The sequence below is a fragment of the Triturus cristatus genome, chromosome 10 (assembly GCF_964204655.1).
Source record: "Triturus cristatus chromosome 10, aTriCri1.1, whole genome shotgun sequence".
Lineage (NCBI taxonomy): Eukaryota > Metazoa > Chordata > Amphibia > Caudata > Salamandridae > Triturus > Triturus cristatus.
The window spans coordinates 1,148,833,653-1,148,856,408 of NC_140593.1; the positions used below are offsets into that span (position 1 = coordinate 1,148,833,653).

Below are 22,756 nucleotides of genomic sequence, written 5' to 3' on the forward strand. Positions count from 1 at the left end.
AGTCTATAAGGGCTTGAGTAGAGCTTGCCTCCTATTTGAAGTCTAAGAAACACAAAGACTTCACCCCCAGCTCCCTTGAACTTCCTTGCTGGGAGTTCTGACCTGCCAAGAGGTGCCTGGACTCCTCTGGAGGTTGTTTCTGCTGTTGGGAGCTAGAAAAGCAACGCAATGACAAGGAAATCGACGCATCGCTCTTCTTGCAGCAGTTTTTCCGATGCAACACCGTTGTGCGTGAATAATTTCCCCACACCGCTGCACCGCTCCTGAAACTGATGCAGAGCCTGTCGCTGCTGCAAGAATCGATGCATCGAGGGACCTCGGTTAAAGAAATCGACGCAGCGCAGCTTGGCGACGCCGCATTGTGCGCCGACACATCCCGGATTTCCACGCATTGTCCCTGTGCGGCAAATTTTCCCCGACGCATCACCAGCGGATCAGAAACATCTCAGAATCGACACAACGCTTCCCCCTACAGACCGGACCCAACGCACCGCTCCCCTGTGTCCTGTGGAACTGTTGCATCACATCCATGAAGGTCGAAGGGATTGATGTATATCTTTGTTCTTTGAAGCTTCCCAGCACTGCGGCTGTTTGGCTTGGTGAATTTTGTCGCAATGACAGGTACTTTGCAAGAAATCACGCATCCATAGTTTTCTATTGACTCAATTGCTAAAACCTTTTGAAAGTCATTTTTCTTAATAGGTTTATAGGTTTGTATAGCGCTGAATCACCCCAAGGGGTATCTCTGCGCTTGGACGGAAATGCTGACACAGTCAAACAAAACAGTGTTAAAAGAGGTGGGTTTTGAGGAGGTTTCTGAAATGTGAGATGGTCGAACAGACGCGAAGTTGAGGAGGTAATTCATTCTAGAAAGCAGGGGGCAGATATGTGAAAGCTTTGCCACCGCTGCGTGCTTTTTTGATTCTGGGGATGCATAGTAGGCCTTTAGAGCCTGACCTAAGAGATCGCAAAGGGGTGTAGTTAGTTAGCTTACTAGAGAGATAGGACGGGCCTAGGTCGTTTAAGGCCTTGAAGACAGTACAGCCTATCTTAAATTTCACTCGCTTTCTTACAGGGAGCCAGTGGAGTTTTTTAAGAAGGGGAATAGAGGGGGTTCTAGGAGGGACGCCCGCAACTAGGCGGGTAGCCGTGTTTTGTACAACCTGTAGTTTGTTAATGGAGGCTTCATTGGTCGAAAGAAGCAGGGCATTACAGTAGTCTATTCTACTTAGTATCAGGGCTTGCATCAGCGTTTTTTTCGTGGAAGGGTGTAGTAGAGGGAAAATTCTCCTAAGTAGACCTAATATATAGTAGCAGGTGCCAGTAGTGAAGTTGGCATGAGCATCTAGAGTGAGCTTCTGATCGATTCTGATACCTAGGTTCTTGACCACTTCCTTAGGCGACGGGGCTTTACCCAACTCCTCAGGCCACCAGGTAGGTGACCAGCATATGGCAGCTCCTCCAAACAGCTGATTTCAGATTTTTCGGAGTTTAATTGAAAGAAATTGCTTTGCATCCAGGAGGCAGTAGCCATCATGCCCTTGGAGAAGATGAGTTGGATGTCAGGTCTGTTCTTGTCAAAAGTGAGGAGGAGTTAATACTTGTATGTTGGATTTTTGTCGTTTTGGTCTTGTTAAGTTTAGATAAAGATACCTTATTTTAATAAACCTATGTGGCATTCATTTGTGGTGTTATCACTGGGTTACTGTGAGTGTTGGTACAAATACTTTACAGATTGCCTTTGGGATAAGCCTGTCTGCTCATGCCAAGCTACCAAGGGGGTGAGCAGTGGTTATCTAGAGTGTGTATCCCTTTTACCCTGACTAGAAGCAAAGGTCCCTAATTGGACAAAGGTACCTACCTCTGCCAACTAGAGACCCCCATTTCTAACACACTGCACTACCATGGGACCCGACACTGAAGTAAACCCACACAGGATCCCCCCAGAACCCTCTTATTGATTCTATGCCTCTCATAGGACTACCGCAGTACCTTATGAGAGATCCAAAAAAATGAAAGTGCACATTTAATTGGCCACTCATTAGACATTACTCAAAAAATGCCCACACCCTTTCCCTTTAGAAACACCTCAAATAATGTTGCTAAACACTATTGCTGAACTGGAGTTTAATGGAGACAGTTTGGAGAAAATACAATCTGAAGCCATTGTGGTCTCAGATAAAACTGGAGACAACGGCATCATCCACCGACCCTATTAAAAGTACATCTGAAGATGATGACACCATTTTTCTCCCAAGCACTTCTGCCGCATTCCAAAATGCAAGGACAAATCACTGGTGTGGCAAAGGCAGTGCACAGCAAGAGAGTTAGCAAATGCAGTAAATCCATAAATATGCAGTACAACCCGCGATCGCAGAATCTCATAATTCTATTGGCCCTCCTATTAGTTAGGTGTGGTAATAAAATGTTATGTTACATTTAAAAAAAACTAGAAATTCACTAAAAACACAAACGTTAAATTGATGTTATAATTAGATGTTGAGGTAAGAAAAAAAACTCTGAAATACACCTGGTGCAGTTTACTGAACTATCTATAACTTGTGCACCATCAAGCATGCTTATGACCTCCCATAATGCATCACTCACTAAATGATGAATGACACATCATTAGTGATGACCTCTCCAATGACATCATTGATGACATCACTGATTAGATCAGTCATAGCATCATAGTCATATTCATCATAGAGTTGCTGGTATAGACGTGTATCGATAGCATGGAAATAGTGTAAGCCTTGGAGACAAGAGTTATTGTGCATTTTAAAAGTTGTATTGTGCACTGTTTACAAATCACTAAAGTTTGGGCTCGAAGAAATACTCCATGTTAAACTAGATAAAGGCTGAGTGCACCTGTTGTGTGTTGCAGAGATATGTTTGAGAGTAGGTTGTGGCCGAAAGCCAAATCCTGATTTAAAAAATCTATGAGAAAGGCCAAAGCTGCTGTTGATAATACATTATCAACCAGCAGATAGCGAGGCACATGTAATGTTAAATATCTGTAATACAGTGGCATAGACACATTTTAAAACTGTGTATGCTTATTTCAAGAAATGTTCTAAAGATTTTGAGACACTGCAGAATATTGAATAATATAGCAAGTAGGGATGTTTCCTATTTATCTCGTACTAGTATGTTTAGAGGGCTCTAAAGTTGTATGACATTTTGCCCATTTTCCGAAAGTGTGTAGTGTGTAACCCTGGGAGTAGTGGGCGGAGCGGGGCTACGCGGAGGTCCACGGAGTCGCAAACAAACTCTGTGGAACTCTGTGGAACTCCGCTACGATACCCGCCTCAACCCCCCATTAACAAGTAAGTAAACAATTAAAGATACATTTAAAACACTTACCTCTATACTGCGGTGTCCCCGGGCTGCAGTCCTCCTCTTCCTCGCCGTATCGGTAAACCTGGTGAAAACTGAGCGAGCGCGTGCACATGCGCAGTTTTCACAAGGATTACCGATAGGGCGAGGAAGTGGAGGACTGCAGCCTGGGGACACCGTGGTACAGAGGTAAGTGGTTTTAAATGTATTTTTAATTAATGTTTAGTTAAATGTTAATGGTGGAGGCGGGGGGGGGGTGGCCAACTCCGCTCTGCTGCAGAGTGTGCGTAGATTTGCCTTCTCCGCGTTCTACGCGGAACGAGGAGAAGGCAAATCTCCGCAGACTCCGCGGGCGGAGCGGAGTTCTCCGCCCTGGGTTAGTAGTGTGCTTTACTAAACTACGGAGAGTTGCTCATACGGCCTTACAGAAAGTGTCTTTACAGTGGCACATGTATACCTGTCAACCTGTTGATTAAAATTCTGAAGTCTATAGTAGCGCAGGGTGGGGGTGCAGGATACAGATGGCACAGGAAGTCCGAGAGGTGACTACCAGCAGCCTGTGTGTGATAAAGGGCAGGAGAATCCACTCTTTCCCGTTGAACTACTGGAGGTTTCTGATGTGCTGAGCACCGCAGTGACTCCAGGGGCATCTCTGCGATGGTTAAGGTGGGGGTGATGGTTAAGCTGGTGATAGCTGGGTTGTGGTACCCGAGGGGGCTCGCAGTCTCCCTGGTCAGGAAACTGTCAGGGGGTCTCAGACACTTGGTTATTGGGTCAGAGCTGACCCGGGGGTCTCTTTGTGATAGTTAATGTACGTGATGGTTAAACTGGTGATAGCTGGGTTGTGGTACCTGGGGGGGATTCGCGGCCCCTCGTTAAACAACGGGAGATGTGAGGTGGTCTCAGACACATGTTCAGTGGTTCAGAGTTGATTCCAGGGGGTCTCTGTGTGATAGTTAATTTAGGTGATGGTTAAGCTGGTGATAACTGGATTCTGGTAGAAGAGGGGGCTCTGAGCGCCGCAATGACTGTCTCAACACTGGGCTGACTCCTGGAGGTCTCTCTGTGATAGTTAATATAGGCGATGGTTTAGCCAGCGGGTGCTAGCTGGGTTGTGGTAGCCGAGGGTGTCTCGCGGCGTCCCGTCGAACAGCGGGAGGTGCCAGGTGCTCTGAGCGCCCCGCAGTGACTGTCTCAGAGGTCACTCCAGGGGGTCTCTGTGTGAAAGTTAATGTAGGTGACGGTTAAGCTGGTGATAGCTGGGTTGTGGTAGCCGAGGGTGTCTCGCGGCCTCCCGTTGAACAGCGGGAGGCGCCAGGTGCTCTGAGCGCCGCAGTGACTGGCTCGGAGCTGCGCTGACTCGCAGAGGCGGGACTCCGCTCTTCCAGAGCAGAACCCGATTCACAGCCACTTTCTCCGCGCGAGTCCAACAGCAACAGGCGCGGGCAGAAGAGCAGCCCGCCCCGGCCCCCAGAACCGGAGGTCCTACGGCTTTGAGGGAGGCAGTGGCACGCCGTGCCTACGCTGACGCACTCTGGTCCTACCGGGGAGGAGCTGTGCACGCCTCGGAGACAGGCACCTCGGAAGGAAGAGGCTATCCCTACAGACTGATGCCGCGTGGACAGAAATGTAGGATACGAGGATGTCCCTGAAGGGACCAGCGCGTGGCTGCAGCATTAGCAGGGGCGTACCACCTCTTCCCGGAGGAGGGGGCTGATGGAGTTTCCTGAAGGCGCAAGAATGCCCGGTGCTTAAACTGTCCCAGTGGACAGAGGCTGGCTGTGTAGAGTTATTTGTTGAAGGGACATACAACTCTCCGTGGAAATACAGGCTGCTGCCGAGTGGAGCTGTCTGCAGGAGAAACACAGGGCTCCACGGAACACAGGGCTCCTCGTGAAGAGGACAGGCTGCTGCCGAGTGGAGCTGTCTGAGGAGGTTCACGGGGCTCCACGGAACACAGGGCTCCTCGTGACAGGACAGGTTGCTGCCGAGTAGGGCTATCTACGGGAGGAACACAGGGCTCCCCGTGGAAGGACAGGCTACTGCCGAGTGGAGCTGTCTGCAGGAGGAACACAGGGCTCCCCGGAACACAGGGCTCCCCGTGGAAGGACAGGCTGCTGCCGAGCGGGGCTATCTGCGGGAGGAACACAGGGCTCCCCGTGGAAGGACAGGTTGCTTCCGAGTGTCTGAGGAGGAACTCAGGGCTCTCCGTGGAAGGACAGACTGCTGCCGAGGGAGCTGTCTGAGGAGGAACACAGGGCTCTCCGTGGAACGACAGGCTGCTTCCGAGTGTCTGAGGAGGAACACAGGGCTCCCCGTGGAAGGACAGGCTACTGCCGAGTGCAGCTGTCTGCAGGCGGAACACAGGGCTCCACGGAACACAGGGCTCCCCGTGGAAGGACAGGCTGCTGCCGAGCGGGGCTATCTGCGGGAGGAACACAGGGCTCCCCGTGGAAGGACAGGTTGCTTCCGAGTGTCTGAGGAGGAACTCAGGGCTCCCCGTGGAAGGACAGACTGCTGCCGAGGGAGCTGTCTGAGGAGGAACACAGGGCTCTCCGTGGAATGACAGGCTGCTTCCGAGTGTCTGAGGAGGAACACAGGGCTCTCCGTGGAAGGACAGACTGCTTTCGAGGGAGCTGTCTGAGGAGGAACACAGGGCTCGCCGTGGAAGGTGGAAGGACAGCCTGCTGCCGAGGGAGCTGTCTGAGGAGGAACACAGGGCTCGCCGTGGAACGACAGACCGCTTTCCAGTGGAGCTGTCTGAGGAGGAACACAGGGCTCGTGGAAGGACAGACCGCTGTCCAGTGGAGTTGTCTGAGGAGGAACACAGGGCTCGTGGAAGGACAGACCGCTGCCAAGTGGAGCTGCCAGGTGGTGGGACACTTCCGGGAAGGACAGGCTGCTGCCGACTGGAGCTGTCTCCTGGAGGGACACACATATGTACGCGTAATACTTTATCCGACGGGACAGTTTTGAGACTTCCCTGTACGTGCAGGCTGCTGCTGTCCAAGACTGTCCCAAGGGAGTGCAGGGCTGTGGTTTAGAGGGGTCTGTGATGGACATACTTCCGCGGCTTACGACTCTCCCTGGGAGACAGGCTGCTTGCTTCACTTAAGATTGGCTGGGTGACAGGTCCCTTCTCTGGGGGGAGGGGGCAGAGTGTTGCTGCGTAGGCCGACTTGAGATAGGCAGAGTGCAATCAAAGATGATCTATAGGCAGAGAGACCGAAGCTTCGCAGGGCCACCCCTGGAGGGGCAGTCTCAATTTCCAGTAAGGGCAAGCTCCTGCTGTCTAGTAGTATCCCCCGAGCGACAGCGAGCTGCTGTTTAGGACCACCCGTGGAGAGACAAGCTACTGTTGCTTCTTTAGAGGGACAGACTGCCATCTTTTATTGCCAGCCACAGAGAGACAGACTTTTGCTTTTGGAACTATCCCTGGAAAGAGAGCCAGCTGATGCTTCCTAAGAGTGACAGAGAACTGTCTCTTCGGACTCTCTCTGGAGAGACATACTGCTACCTTCCAGGACTGTCTGGGAAGAGACAGGCGGGTTCCTTTCTGCACCCTATCAGGAAAGACTGCTGACATGTATTATTTTGCTCTACAGAGCCCAGTGTCTGACGTGTAGGGCTGCCTGTCTCGTTGGGACTGCTTCCAGGAGAGACAGCCTCCTTCTTTAAGACAATCTGTGCGGAGTCACGTCTTATACCATAAGGCTGACTTGAGACTCCTCTCTCTTCTAGAGCGTTGAAATTACGTCACTCAGAAGTCCTTTCGCAGATTTAGGAGAGACATTCGAAATATCTTACATTAGATAGGGACTAACTCGTGGGGTCCCCCGCGGGATCTCCTAGGAGTGCAAAGCTGTCTTAGAGGGTCTCCCGGTAATTTTCCCTGAGTGAGCTCGCTGCCTCCGGAGTTACCCCAGGGGCTCTCTGCGGTAAAGTACTGTTACTGGAGTCTCGTTAAGGTGGTTCCGAAGACAGGGCTATCATTTGGGGGGCTCCCGGTAGGTCACCCTGGGGAAAGGACAGTTTCTACGACTTCTACTAGGATCTCCCGGAAAGACGGTGCTGTCTCCGGTGGTCTCCTCCAGGTCTCGCGGGGGGGTAGGACAGTTTTCTGGTCCTCGTTTAGGGTATCCTGGAGGGACGTGGTCAAGACTCAAAGAGCCCCCCTTGTCTCGGGGATCTCCGGGGGTCAGATTTAAGATGTCTCTACTGCCGCTCTGCTCGGTCTGGCTCAGCCTCTTTCGTGGGAAGCAGCTCTGGAAGGGGTGAGGCGGCAGAGGGGAACCTGATAAGACCCCCGACACTCCGGGCTGCCCCTTCGGGGCCTCGTCCTCCAGGGGTCCGTAAATAATTCCACACTCTCTCCATCACGAGGTCTGCAGGGTTAACCCCTGAACATCACTGGTGGTAGATCCACACCCCGTACGGGACACCCTCTTATTCACAGGGCCCTCAGACTCTACTCCTTGGGGCCCTCACACTCTACTCCCACCCAAGCACCTTCTCGCGCCCGACCCTCAGCCTCTCCTCCCTGGGGGCGTCCTGGGTCTCCTACCTTGCCCTCCCTTCGCCCGAAACAATACCTCTTCCTGCCGAAACACCATCGTTCCCCCTCCAACCTGGACCTCAGACTTTAGTCTGCGGACCCCCTCACCCGTCTTTTGAGGGCGGGCAGGTCTTCTCGTCCCTTCTTGTCGTAGGGGCTCAATGTGTTCTCCTCTTCTCTCCCACAGACTCAATCTCCCCGATCCTGGTCCTGTGTTCCCGGGTTGCTAGACCTACATTCCAGGGCCCCCTGCCTCTCCTCCAAGGACCCCTATCCCTTCATCATAAACCACGCGCCCCTCTCCCGCTTTCCAGTTTCTCCTACCCCGGGGCTGCAGCCTCCCTTCCCGCCGGGGCTCGTTTCTAGCGGCTCTATGCACTATCGGGGCTGAAACCATGTCTGCAGGTCCGGGCCTGGGGATCCGCCATGGCCGCGAGGTGGCCCGGCTCTGCCCTGCTCTCCTCTAAGGCCCCCCGCAGGCTGGTCTTTCTCTTCACCCTCTCTCTCTCGATCACCTACCTCTTCTACAGCCTTCTCACCTGCTACAGCTCCTTCCCCCTGCAGGAGGCCGGCGCCTACCTGCAGCCCGACCCCCTCAGCAGCTCTCTGCAGGGGGCCTGGAGGGCTGGGGGGCCTGGAGAGAAGAGGGACGGCAGCGCCATGGGCTTCGGCGCCTTGGATCGGCACAGCGGGGAGCGCACCAGCGACCCCGACAGCTCCAGGGCAGACCTATTCATCAGCTTAGACATCTCTTCCTTAGACCGCCTCAACGCCCTGGACAGCTCCCCAGCAGACCGGTTCAGTAGCACTCTAGGTTCCTTCAAAAAAGACCTCGACAGCATGGCGGAATTATCAAAAACAGAGAAGTTTACCAGCATGCGCAGCTCCCCGTTAGATCAAATTGGGAGGTCTGTCAGGTTGAAAGGGGCACAGCCCAGCAATCTGGACAGCTCTAAGATAGACCGCTCCGGCACATTAGAGCGCGCATCCACAGAGCGACTGAGCGCACTGGACAGTAGCTTGAGAGCGCGAGAGCGTTTCAGCACCACGGACAGCGCTAAAGATGAGCGGTCCAACACCACGGACAGCGCCAAGGCAGAAGGCGTCAGCAGCAGCGTAAAGAATGCCAACGCAGGCCGGTTCAGCACCTCAGACAGCGCCTCGGGAGAGCACTTCAGCACCGCGGACAGCCCCACGAGAGAGCGTCACAGGACAGGAGAGAACACCCCAGGATCGGAGCGGAGCACCTTGCGCAGCTCTGAGCGCTATGCGCAACAGGACTTCAGCACCGAGGAAAGTTCCATGAGAGACTCGGAAAGGAGCATGGCCACCCGGGGCAGCGAAGGGGTGCACTCAAAGCAGGGTTCGACCTTCATGGATAGCGACAGCATTACCACGGGGGAGAGGATGGGAAGCCTGGACAGTCAGGAGACACCCCCGCGGGAGTGGGTTGCGGATCCGGACAAAGTTAAGCAGCCCCCAATGTCCTCATATCAGGGCACTTTCAGACACTCGGTTACGAATTACTCCCCGCAGCATAGGGACTCGGGGGTCACGGGGTCACACTATCACAGAGATGACGCTGCTTTGTCTCCCTCCGGTCTTCCCAACTGGCGCCGATCTCCCTTGGCCGTCACCCCTATGGTTCCGGACCTGGAGAGTGAGCGCCAAGAATCCAGCACAACGGATGAGGAGCTAGGACACCGGGCTCCTCCTGTCAACAGCACTCCGGAGTATGGGGAGCAAAAGTTACCGCAAGCCATCATAATAGGGGTGAAAAAGGGGGGCACCAGGGCGCTGCTGGAGGCGCTCAGGGTGCACCCTGATGTCAGGGCCGTGCGGGTCGAGCCCCACTTCTTCGACAGGAACTACGAAAAGGGATTGGAGTGGTACAGGTGAGTCTGTGAGTTAATGTGCTGCATTCCCTGACTGTTTAAATGTGAGCATTTAAGTACTTCATGAACTCTGACCGTCTGTCTGGGGGTGTACTATGACGCTACCCAATGGGGCCCTACATTGTTCTAAGACCATAAACACCGAAGGGCAGATTTACAAGCCCCTTGCGTCACTTTTGCGTCGCTTTTGACAGGGGAAAAGTGACGCAAAAGGGGCGCAAGAGGCTTGTAAATCTGTTCCCGAGTTCCTAATGGCCTGCCTTCTGGGACCATGCACTTGAAAACTCTGCGCTCCGAAAGTTTACGCTGCCAAATCAAATCATACAGTCTCAAACCACGCCTTCTGAAGCCCTGCTAGTGGCACACTACATTTTCAGACCTAGCAAACGATGCTCTTTGAGACCCTGAAATATAAGAACGTGCAAACTTCTACCTTGAACCCTGACTCCGTGTACTGCTGGACTCCGTGCAGTTAGATCTTGCACCTATAGCCATAGTCGTGCTGACCTTTGACCCGTCACTCAGCAGATCTAGCATCCTGATGCTCTTCACCCACAGTTCTGCATCCTTAGTCCAAATATCCGTAGACGTTACTCCGCTAGACCCTGCACTATTAGACCATACATTACTGGACCCTACCACCCTAGGCCATTCGATTTTACACTCTTATACTCTACAGTGGTACACTCTGCACCCTTGACCCCTGCATTCTTACCCCCCACATCCCCTTGTGATCTCCATGCAGTCTTAAACCATGCATCCTTATACCCTGCAATGCCAGATCCTGTATTTATAGACCAAGAGACTCTGCATCAGTATAACCTGTATATTTAGACCCTGCCCCCCAAGACTCGGGGTCTCTGGCCCTGCACCCATCCAGTATTTGCTCATAGTTCCTGCAGTCCTAGAACGGGAGTAGGAGACCCTGTATCTTGCTGTCCAGCCGGTCCTCCGTTGATACTCACTGGCACCAGTTTTACCCTGCACCCAATGCTCTGCTTCCTTAAACAATGCACCTCTAAACTCTGCACGTGTGGCCCTCTACCCTGCAGCCAGAGACCCTGCATTCGCACAGAGTCTGCATCATGTATCCAAGTGCCCGCGCTCGCTGGACCGGCTCCTTTGCTCCTTGCAATACTAGATCCTGCACGCTTAGATGTTGCGAGCGCTTCAGCGCCCCATGTAGGGGTACTAAGCACTATGTAAATGCAGCCGTATAAATCAATGCACCTTTATTTCTTGACTATTATTTAACCGTGCAACTATAGTCCCTGCACTCTTAGACTCTGTACATTTAGACCTTTCACTCTTTCACCCTCACCCAACAGACCTTGTGCTCCTGCCCTCAAACCTTCGGTCACTGAGCCTACCACCTGCATACTTAGAACATACATTTCTAAACCCTCGTTAGACCTGACACCAATAAATGTGACACCGTAAAAAATTTCAACCTTAGACCCTACACTCAAACTTTATTCTTTTTGACCATTGACCCCCCTCAGCCCTGAGCTCATCAGCCTGCACCCTTAGACCGTAAGTGCCTTGACTATGAGATCCTGAATGTTGAGGGCTTGCTCTCTGTGACCTTCAGTCTTAGGCCATGCACTCTAAGGCCTTGCACTCTCAGACGCTGCTCCCCCAGACCTTGTACGCTTAGACCTTGCAATGTTCGACCCTGCACTCTTGGACCTTGCACTCAAAGACCCGGCACTCTTAGACCCTGCACTCTTAGGCCATGCACTCTAAGGCCTTGCACTCTCAAACGCTGCTCCCCCAGACCTTGCACGCTTAGACCTTGCAGTCTTCGACCCTGAACTCTTGGACCTTGCACTCTAAGACCCGGCACTCTTAGACCCTGCACTCTTAGACCCTGCACTCTCAGATGCTGCTCCCCCAGACCTTGTACTCTTAGACCTTGCAATCTTCAACCATGCACTCTAAGACCCGGCACTCTTAGACCCTGCACTCTTAGACCCTGCACTCTTAGACCATGCACTCTTAGAACTTGCATTCTTGAGCCTTGCACTCTTAGACACTGCACTCTTAGACCCTGCACCCTTAGACCATGCTCTCTTAGAGCTTGCACTCTTGTTCCTTGCTCTCTTGGGCCCTGCACTCTTGGAACCTGCACTCTTCGACCCTGCACTCTTCGACCGTGCACTCTTCGACCCTTCACTATTTGACCACTGAACTCTTAGACCATGCACTCTTCGACCCTGCACTCTCTCTTGGACCGGGCACTTTTAGACCCTGCATTCTTCGACCATGCCCTCTTAGTCCCTGCACTCTTAGACCTTGCACTCTTAGACCCTGCACTCTTGTACCTTGCACTCTTGGACCTTGCACTCTAAGACCTGGCACTCTTAGACCCTGCACTCTTGTACCTTGCACTCTTGGACCTTGCACTCTAAGACCTGGCACTCTTAAACTTTGCAGCCCTAGACCTTGCACTCTTAGACCCTGCACTCTTGGGTCTTGCACTCTTGGACCGTGCACTCTAAGACCTGGCACTCTTAGACCCGGCACTCTTAGAGCCTGCGCTCTTAGACCCTGCACTCTGGACCTTGCACTCTTGGACCTTGCACTCTAAGACCTGGCACGCTTAAACTTTGCAGCCTTAGACCTTGCACTCTTAGACCCTGCACTCTTGGGTCTTGCACTCTTGGACCGTGCACTCTAAGACCTGGCACTCTTAGACCCTGCACTCTTAGACCCTGCGCTCTTAGACCCTGCACTCTGGACCTTGCACTCTTGGACCTTGCACTCTAAGACCTGGCACTCTTAAACTTTGCAGCCTTAGACCTTGCACTCTTAGACCCTGCACTCTTGGGTCTTGCACTCTTGGACTGTGCACTCTAAGACCTGGCACTCTTAGACCCCGCACTCTTAGACCCTGCGCTCTTAGACCTTGCACTCTTAGACCCTGCACTCTTGTACCTTGCACTCTTGGACCTTGCACTCTAAGACCTGGCACTCTTAAACTTTGCAGCCCTAGACCTTGCACTCTTAGACCCTGCACTCTTGGGTCTTGCACTCTTGGACCGTGCACTCTAAGACCTGGCACTCTTAGACCCGGCACTCTTAGAGCCTGCGCTCTTAGACCCTGCACTCTGGACCTTGCACTCTTGGACCTTGCACTCTAAGACCTGGCACGCTTAAACTTTGCAGCCTTAGACCTTGCACTCTTAGACCCTGCACTCTTGGGTCTTGCACTCTTGGACCGTGCACTCTAAGACCTGGCACTCTTAGACCCTGCACTCTTAGACCCTGCGCTCTTAGACCCTGCACTCTGGACCTTGCACTCTTGGACCTTGCACTCTAAGACCTGGCACTCTTAATCTTTGCAGCCTTAGACCTTGCACTCTTAGACCCTGCACTCTTAGGCCTTGCACTCTTGGACCTTGCACTCTTAGACCCTGCACTCTGGACCTTGCACTCTTGGACCGTGCACTCTAAGACCTGGCACTCTTAGACCCTGCACTATTAGACCCTGCACTCTTAGACCCTGCACTCTGGACCTTGCACTCTTGGACCTTGCATTCTAAGACCTGGCACGCTTAAACTTTGCAGCCTTAGACCCTGCACTCTTAGACCCTGCACTCTTAGACCCTGCACTCTGGACCTTGCACTCTTGGACTGTGCACTCTAAGACCTGGCACTCTTAGACCCTGCACTCTTAGACCCTGCACTCTTAGACTCTGCACTCTGGACCTTGCACTCTTGGACCGTGCACTCTAAGACCTGGCACTCTTAGACCCTGCACTCTTAGACTCTGCACTCTGGACCTTGCACTCTTGGACCGTGCACTCTAAGACCTGGCACTCTTTGACCCTGCACTCTTAGACCCTGCACTCTTAGACCCTGCACTCTGGACCTTGCACTCTTGGACCTTGCACTCTAAGACCTGGCACTCTTAAACTTTGCAGCCTTAGACCTTACACTCTTAGACCCTGCACTCTTGGGCCTTGCACTCTTGCACTCTTGGACCTTGCACTCTTAGACCCTGCACTCTGGACCTTGCACTCTTGGACCTTGCACTCTAAGACCTGGCACTCTTAAACTTTGCAGCCTTAAACCTTGCACTCTTAGACCCTGCACTCTTAAGAAGACTGGCACATTCAGACTGCTCTCTCACACCCTGAGACCTGCACACGTGCCGCATGTACACCCCATTGGCCACCCGGTCCACCACTACCGGTCTGCATTTATTTTCCCCAGTATTTGTGTAAAGTGCCACACGTGGCCTTGTGGCATCTGCAGAGAACGAGTGGAGCGGCGGAGAGTCTGAGGACTGCCAGTAGAGAGCGGTGAAGTTAAGAGTTCAGTAGAATATGAAACAGATGAGTTTTTTTAGTCACCGTTCACTGCCATTAGACATGTCTTAAATGCAGCACCAGCACAGAGTTCTGCTTTCAGGAGTTCCTCGAAGCAGAAGTGTCGGGAGTCTGCTCTCAAACTGAGGTTCAGATCCTTGCAGAGCCCGGGGCCCTGCGCATACAGTTACCTCTGTGTTTCTGCTGTTAGGAGGTTAGTGTTTGCAATTAGCCTAGACCATACTTCAAGTGGCTCTTGAGGGAACGTGTTTCTAGTATTACAGGCTCTCATGTTCCCAAGCTCTGCTTCTGGAGTCTGTTCTAGGTACAGTTGTGAGGTTCAGTCACGATGCTATGCTCTATTTCTGGAGTCTGCTCTGGATACAGATGTGATGTATGACGCTTTGAGGTTCAGTAACCATGCTATGCTCTATTTCTGGAGTCTTCTCTAGATACAGATGTGATGTATGACTCTTTGAGGTTCAGTAACCATGCTATGCTCTGCTTCTGGAGTTTGCTCTAGATAATGTATGACCCTTTGAGGTTCAGTGACCATGCTAAGCTCTATTTCTGGAGTCTGTTCTAGGTACTGTTGTGGGGTTCAGTCACTAAGCTATGCTCTATTTCTGGAGTCTGCTCTAGATACAGATGTGATGTATGACTCTTTGAGGTTCAGTAACCATGCTATGCTCTGCTTCTGGAGTTTGCTCTAGATAATGTATGACCTTTGAGGTTCAGTGACCATGCTAAGCTCTATTTCTGGAGTCTGTTCTAGGTACTGTTGTGGGGTTCAGTCACTAAGCTATGCTCTATTTCTGGAGTCTGCTCTAGATACAGATGTGATGTATGCCCCTTTGAGGTTCAGTAACCATGCTATGCTCTGCTTCTGGAGTCTGCTCTAGGTACAGATGTGATGTATGACTCTTTGAGGTTCAATGACCATGCTATGCTCTATCTCTGGAGTCTGCTCTGGATACAGCTGTGATGTATGACTCTATTTGGTTCACTGGCCATGCTATGCTCTATTTCTGGAGTTTGCTCTAGATACAGATGTGATGTATGAACCTTTGAGACTCAGTGACTATGCTATGCTCCTGGAGTCTGTTTTAAATACAGATGTGATGTATGACTCTTTGAGGTTCAATGACCATGCTGTGCTCTGCTTCTGGAGTCTGTCCTAGGTACTGTTGTGAGGTTCAGTCACTAAGCTATGCTCTATTTCTGGAGTTTGCTCTAGATACAGATGTGATGTATGACCCTTTGAGGTTCAGTAACCATGCTATGCTCTGCTTCTGGAGTCTGTTCTAGGTACAGCTATTGATGTACGTCTCAGTGAGGTTCAGTGACCATTCAGTGACCATACTATGCGCTATTTCTGGAGTCTGCTCTGGATACAGATGTGATGTATGACCCTTTGAGGTTCAGTGACTATGCTATGCCCTGCTTCTGCAGTCTGTTCTAGATACAGATGTGATGTATGAATCTTTGAGGTTCAGTGACCAATCTATGGTTTGCTTCTGGAGTCAGTTCCAGGTTCAGACTATTGATGCCTGACTCTGTGAGGTTTACTCACCATGCTATGCTCTGCTTCTGGAGTCTGTTCTAGGTTCAGACTATTGATGCCTGACTCTGTGAGGTTCACTCACCATGCTATGCTTCTGGAGTCTGTTCTAGGTTCAGAGTATTGATGCCTGACAATGTGAGGTTCACTCACCATGCTATGCTTCTGGAGTCTGTTCTAGGTTCAGAGTATTGATGCCTGACTCTGTGAGGTTCAGTGCCCATGCTATACTCTGCTTCTGGAGTCTGGAGTCTGTTCTAGATGCAGCTTTTGATGTCCGACCCTTTGGGGTTCAGTGACCATGCTATTCTCTTCTTCTGGAGGCTGTTCTAGATACAGATGTGATGTATGACTCTTTGAGGTTCAGTGACCAATCTATGCTTTGCTTCTGGAGTCAGTTCCAGGTTCAGACTATTGATGCCTGACTCTGTGAGGTTCACTCACCATGCTATGTTCTGCTTCTAGAGCCTGATCTAGGTTCTGACTTTTGATGCCTGACTCTGTGAGGTTCACTCACCATGCTATGCTCTGCTTCTGGAACGTGTTCCAGGCTGCGACTATTGATGCCTGACTCTGTGAGGTTCACTCACCATGCTATGCTTCTGGAGTCTGTTCTAGGTTCAGAGTATTGATGCCTGACTCTGTGAGGTTCACTCACCATGCTATGCTCTGCTTCTGGAACCTGTTCTAGGCTGTGACTATTGATGCCTGACTCTGTGAGGTTCACTCACCATGCTATGCTTCTGGAGTCTGTTCTAGGTTCAGAGTATTGATGCCTGACTCTGTGAGGTTCACTCACCATGCTATGCTTCTGGAGTCTGTTCTAGGTTCAGAGTATTGATGCCTGACTCTGTGAGGTTCACTCACCATGCTATGTTCTGCTTCTAGAGCCTGATCTAGGTTCTGACTTTTGATGCCTTACTCTGTGAGGTTCACTCACCATGCTATGCTCTGCTTCTGGAACCTGTTCTAGGCTGTGACTATTGATGCCTGACTCTGTGAGGTTCACTCACCATGCTATGCTCTGCTTCTGGAGCCTGATCTAGGCTGTGACTATTGATGCCTGACTCTGTGAGGTTCACTCACCATGCTATGCTTCTGGAGTCTGTTCTAGGTTCAGAGTATTGATGCCTGACTCTGTGAGGTTCACTCACCATGCTATGCTTCTGGAGTCTGTTCTAGGTTCAGGGTATTGATGCCTGACTCTGTGAGGTTCACTCACCATGCTATGCTCTGCTTCTGGAACCAGTTCTAGGCTGTGGCTATTGATGCCTGACTCTGTGAGGTTCAGTGCCCATGCTATACTCTGCTTCTGGAGTCAGTTCTAGGCTGTGGCTATTGATGCCTGACTCTGTGAGGTTCACTCACCATGCTATGCTTCTGGAGTCTGTTCTAGGTTCAGAGTATTGATGCCTGACTCTGTGAGGTTCACTCACCATGCTATGCTTCTGGAGTCTGTTCTAGGTTCAGAGTATTGATGCCTGACTCTGTGAGGTTCACTCACCATGCTATGCTTCTGGAGTCTGTTCTAGGTTCAGAGTATTGATGCCTGACTCTGTGAGGTTCACTCACCATGCTATGCTTCTGGAGTCTGTTCTAGGTTCAGAGTATTGATGCCTGACTCTGTGAGGTTCACTCACCATGCTATGTTCTGCTTCTAGAGCCTGATCTAGGTTCTGACTTTTGATGCCTGACTCTGTGAGGTTCACTCACCATGCTATGCTCTGCTTCTGGAACCTGTTCTAGGCTGTGACTATTGATGCCTGACTCTGTGAGGTTCACTCACCATGCTATGCTCTGCTTCTGGAGCCTGATCTAGGCTGTGACTATTGATGCCTGACTCTGTGAGGTTCACTCACCATGCTATGCTTCTGGAGTCTGTTCTAGGTTCAGAGTATTGATGCCTGACTCTGTGAGGTTCACTCACCATGCTATGCTTCTGGAGTCTGTTCTAGGTTCAGGGTATTGATGCCTGACTCTGTGAGGTTCACTCACCATGCTATGCTCTGCTTCTGGAACCAGTTCTAGGCTGTGGCTATTGATGCCTGACTCTGTGAGGTTCAGTGCCCATGCTATACTCTGCTTCTGGAGTCAGTTCTAGGCTGTGGCTATTGATGCCTGACTCTGTGAGGTTCAGTGCCCATGCTATACTCTGCTTCTGGAGTCTGTTCTAGGCTGTGACTATTGATGCCTGACTCTGTGGGGTTCAGTGCCCATGCTATACTCTGCTTCTGGAGTCTGGAGTCTGTTCTAGATGCAGCTTTTGATGTCCGACCCTTTGGGGTTCAGTGACCATGCTATGTTCTGCTGCTGGAGTCTGTTCTAGGTACAGCTATTGATGTACGTCTCAGTGACCATTCAGTGACCATTCAGTGACCATGCTATACTCTGCTTCCGGAGTCTGCTCTAGGTCCAAGCTATTGATGTATAATTCTGTGAGGTTCAGTGGCCATGCTATGCTCTGCCTCTGGAATCGGTTCTAGGTACAGCTATTGATATATGACTCTGTGAGGTCAGTGACCATTCAGTGACCGTGATGACGAAGTTTATTAATCTGCAATCATCAGTAATATGCAACCTGCTCAATAATTACCAACCAGAGTTGAAAAGTGTCCCATCCTGCAACTTTAAGACTCATAAAAAGCCACTTATAAACACATATGCATAGGTACACGCAAGCACATACTAACGAGGCACTCACACACATGCATGCAGGAAACACACATTCAGGCGTGCGCAGACGAATAGGCGGACACTGACATATTCACACCTGACGCACAAACCCGCAAACAGATAGGCACGTGCGTTATAAAACACATGCGTAAGAAGGGAGATGACCACACGTCCCTTCCCTTACGTAATGCGCAGGCACCACATACGCACACGTAATATCCACGAACATTGCACACAGACAAGCACTCACAGCAACACAGCTAAACGTATACACACGTGAACACTCACACGCCTTACACTCACACATATATATGCAGGCATGCACAGTTCACACGCGCACACAGATACAGACACACGCGCACATACGGACAGACAGACACTCCACGGCCATACAAGGCAATGTTTTAAAAACTATTGAGATGAAAAGCCATCGAGCCTCGTATCGATGCTCGGCGGCTGCTGCACCCTGAGCCGGTCTATTAAAGCGCTCACACACTCCCAGCATTTCAGGGATCAATCGGCATCGATCTCTCCTGATATCGACGAGATGCTTCCTGCACTCTCCGAGGCTCGCCAGTGAGCTGCAGGGAGAAGACACGCTGCTGACGCGGTGAAAGTGCAGCCAGGGCGGGCGTCTAAAGAGAGGCTTTAAACCCTGGCCTGGGTGGCCCTGCAGTGCACTGGAGCACCTCTGACAAACACTGGCAGCCAGGGCGTGCAGTGTGCGTCTAAAGAGAGGCTTTAAACCCTGGCCTCGGTGGGCCTGCAGTGCACTGGACCACCTCTGACCGAGCATTGGCAGCCAGGGCACGCAGCGTGCTTCTAAAGAGAGGCTTTAACCCATAGCCTGGGTGGGCCTGCAGTGCACTGGACCACCTCTGACCGAGCATTGGCAGCCAGGGCATGCAGAGTGCGTCTAAAGAGGGGCTTTAAACCATGGCCTGGGTGGGCCTGCAGTGCACTGGAGCACCTCTGACCGTGCACTGGCAGCCAGGGCATGCAGCATACTTCTAAAGAGAGGCTTTAAACTATAGCCTGGGTGGGCCTGCAGTGCACTGGACCACCTCTGACCGAGCATTGGCAGCCAGGGCATGCAGCGTGCTTCTAAAGAGAGGCTATAAACCATGGCCTGGGTGGGCCTGCAGTGCACTGGAGCACCTCTGACCGTGTACTGGCAGCCTGGGCATGCAGCGTGCTTCTAAAGAGGGGCTTTAAACTATAGCCTGGGTGGGCCTGCAGTGCACTGGACCACCTCTGACCGAGCATTGGCAGCCAGGGCATGCAGCGAAAGAGAGGCTTTAAAGCATGGCCTGGGTGGGCCTGCAGTGCACTGCAGCACCTCTGACCGTGCACTGGCAGCCAGGGCATGCAGCATGCTTCTAAAGAGAGGCTTTAAACTATAGCCTGGGTGGGCCTGCAGTGCACTGGACCACCTCTGACCGAGCATTGGCAGCCAGGGCATGCAGCGTGCTTCTAAAGAGAGGCTATAAACCATGGCCTGGGTGGGCCTGCAGTGCACTGGAGCACCTCTGACCGTGTACTGGCAGCCTGGGCATGCAGCGTGCTTCTAAAGAGGGGCTTTAAACTATAGCCTGGGTGGGCCTGCAGTGCACTGGACCACCTCTGACCGAGCATTGGCAGCCAGGGCATGCAGCGTGCTGCTAAAGAGAGGCTATAAACCATGGCCTGGGTGGGCCTGCAGTGCACTGGAGCACCTCTGACCGTGCACTGGCAGCCAGGGCATGTAGCGTGCTTCTAAAGAGAGGCTTTGTTTAAACCATGGCCTTGGTGGGGCTGCAGTGCACTGGAGCACCTCAGGTCATGTACTGGCAGCCAGGGCATGCAGAGTGCGTCTAAAGAGGGGCTTTAAACCATGGCCTGGGTGGGGCTGCAGTGCACTGGAACACCTCTGACCGTACAATGGCAGCCAGGGCATGCAGCGTGCTTCTAAAGAGAGGCTTTAACCCCTTGCATGCCCGCCCCTTTCCCCGCCCAGTGCCGCGCCTTTCATTAGCGGGCGGAGTTCACGACGAGCTGGACTCGTCATGGGCACAGCGCCACCGCAGCCCATGACGAGTCCAGCTCGTCATGGGCATTGAAGGGGTTAAAGCATGGTCTGGGTGGGCCTGCAGTGCACTTGAGCACCTCCGACCGAGCACTGGCAGCCAGAGCATGCAGCGTGCTTCTAAAGAGAGGCTTTAAACCATGGTCTGGGTGGGTCTGCAGTGCAATGGAGCACCTCTGACCATGCACTGGCAGCCAGGGCATGCAGCGTGGTTTTACAGAGAGGCTTTAAACCATGGCCTGGGTGGGCCTGCAGTGCACTGGAACACCTCTGACCGAGCGCTCGCAGCCAGGGAATGCAGCGTGCTTCTAAAGAGAGACTTTCAACCATGGCCAGGAAGGGCCTGCAGTGCACTGGTGCACCTCAGGCCATGTACTGGCTGCCAGGGCATGCAGCCTGCTTCTACAGGAAGGGGCCATGGCCTGGGCCTGCAGTGCACTGGATCTTACGAACCATGTACTAGCAGCGTGCAGCGTGTAGCGTGCTTCTACAAAAGAGTTTAGTTTTAAAACCATGGCTTGAGTGGGCCTTGGGCATCTAGAACCATGTACTGGCAGCGCAGGCATGCAGCGTGCTTCTCCAGGAGGGGGCCATGGCCTGGGCCTGCGGTACACTGGAGCCCCTCGGCCCATGCACCAGAAGCCAGGACAAGAAGGATGCTTGCACAAGAGGGAGCCATGGCCGGGGTGGGGCTGCTGTGCACTGGAGCACCTGGCACGATGCACCAGAAGCCAGGGGACATGGCAGAGAAACCCTGAACTGAGGCACACACAGGTAGCGCCCCTTCCACTGGTATTGCTGCCCGTAAAATACGTAATGAACAAACAGATTTTCCTTCACCCCTTATTCCAGAGAGATCTATGCACAGCGGCAGGCAGGAACAGACTCGGAAGCTTCTGCTAAACATGTTTAACACTTGCATAGTATGTAAAACATGGTGTATTTGTAAAATATATAAAAAACATTCTAATCCATGAACAGCCCCACATTTGTTGCGAAAGGAAGCGCATTGTTTTGCCTCAATCTTCCTACCTGATAGTGAAAGAAAGCCATTATGCCTGAAAAGTTGTCCCATGATTCATTTTCAAGATGGAGGGAACAGGTCCTGCCCACTTCTCATGATCGCAGTACACACCGCAAGAGGACAGTTTGCACCACATCTGCCCTGGTAAAGGCAAGATTTGCCCTGTTCCCAAATACAGAAGCGAAGAACTGGTGCACAGAGCTTTCACCTTTACCCTTCCAATGTGTCCTGCCCTTTTAGTCTCACATAAATGTAAACTTTCGGCTTATGGGTGGTTTATAAAAAACTTCTACAATGTTCATTTTTGCCTGAAATTCTGCAAAAAGCCAAGGTAGCGTTGCATTATAACCACATTCATGATTGATTCCGATTGTGTTTAATATACATGCTCACCTCGATGCACACATGACTCATACTTTATATATATGTTCCATACTATGGATTTCCTATCACATGCTCTTTGCGATTGTAAGGGGAAATGTTTGTCTCATGTAAACCCTTAAGGTAGTTTAGTGGGTTCAGTACTGCTGCTGAGGTCTCAACGCAAGGGTGAAATTGGGGTAGTGTAGACTCAGACTTTCATCCTTTTGCGGTTAATAAAATGGATGCCATTTTCAGCTGGGTAACAATGGTTTTATATTAAACATTATCACGCAACACACTAAAAGTAACTAGGGTTGAGCGCAAGTGGCGTAGTTTTCTCTTGCGTAATTACTTGTAATTACTGGACAATTACATGTAAATATGCGTAATTGTGTGAGAAGCGTAATCCTGCATTTAGTGGCATTTTATCAGCACAAACAACACCTTTGCATAAAAAATGGACCAGAGGATGCATTTTGCACAAATAAAATAGCACTAAATGCTATAGGAACGAACAGCAGTCACCAGCAGCTGCTCGCTCTCTTAGATCACTGTTCATGTGTTCCTGTGCTCTAGCGGTAGTATTTTTTGCCCCAAATTACTCCTAATTACTCAAGATGGCGTAATCGTGTAACTTTGGTAATTCACATCACAAGTGTAATGCATAATTGTTGAAATTACTCCAATTACTGTGATATGATTAAAATTTCGGTCAGGCCTAGAAGCCCCTGTGTTGTACACAAAACTCAGTATTAATACGTATGGGAGTACAGGACAAGCAGTTAACATTGGGGCGGTTAAATGTATGAGATGAGACAAATCTCCGCGTGCTTAAAACACATATTATTCTGGCCTTGTGTCGTGTAGTTTGGTCCACATGTAAAGTGCTCTAATGCCCGTGGGCCAAGTTCACACTATATCAAAACTACAGGAAAGAAAAGTAGTTTACCCATGATGCATCTGACCAG

At 51.3% G+C, this 22,756-nt stretch overlaps 1 protein-coding gene across 1 annotated transcript in view; it reads left to right on the forward strand.

Annotated features, from left to right (window-relative positions):
* The first annotated feature begins 4,784 nt into the window (after positions 1 to 4,784).
* LOC146796789 (uncharacterized) overlaps positions 4,785 to 22,756 on the forward strand; it is a 459,504-nt gene continuing 441,532 nt past the window's right edge. The window contains exon 1 of the mRNA XM_085629508.1: positions 4,785 to 9,789. Coding sequence (XP_085485634.1) covers positions 8,321 to 9,789 — 1,469 coding nt within the window. The 5' untranslated portion in view covers positions 4,785 to 8,320. The remainder of the gene's footprint in view (positions 9,790 to 22,756) is intronic.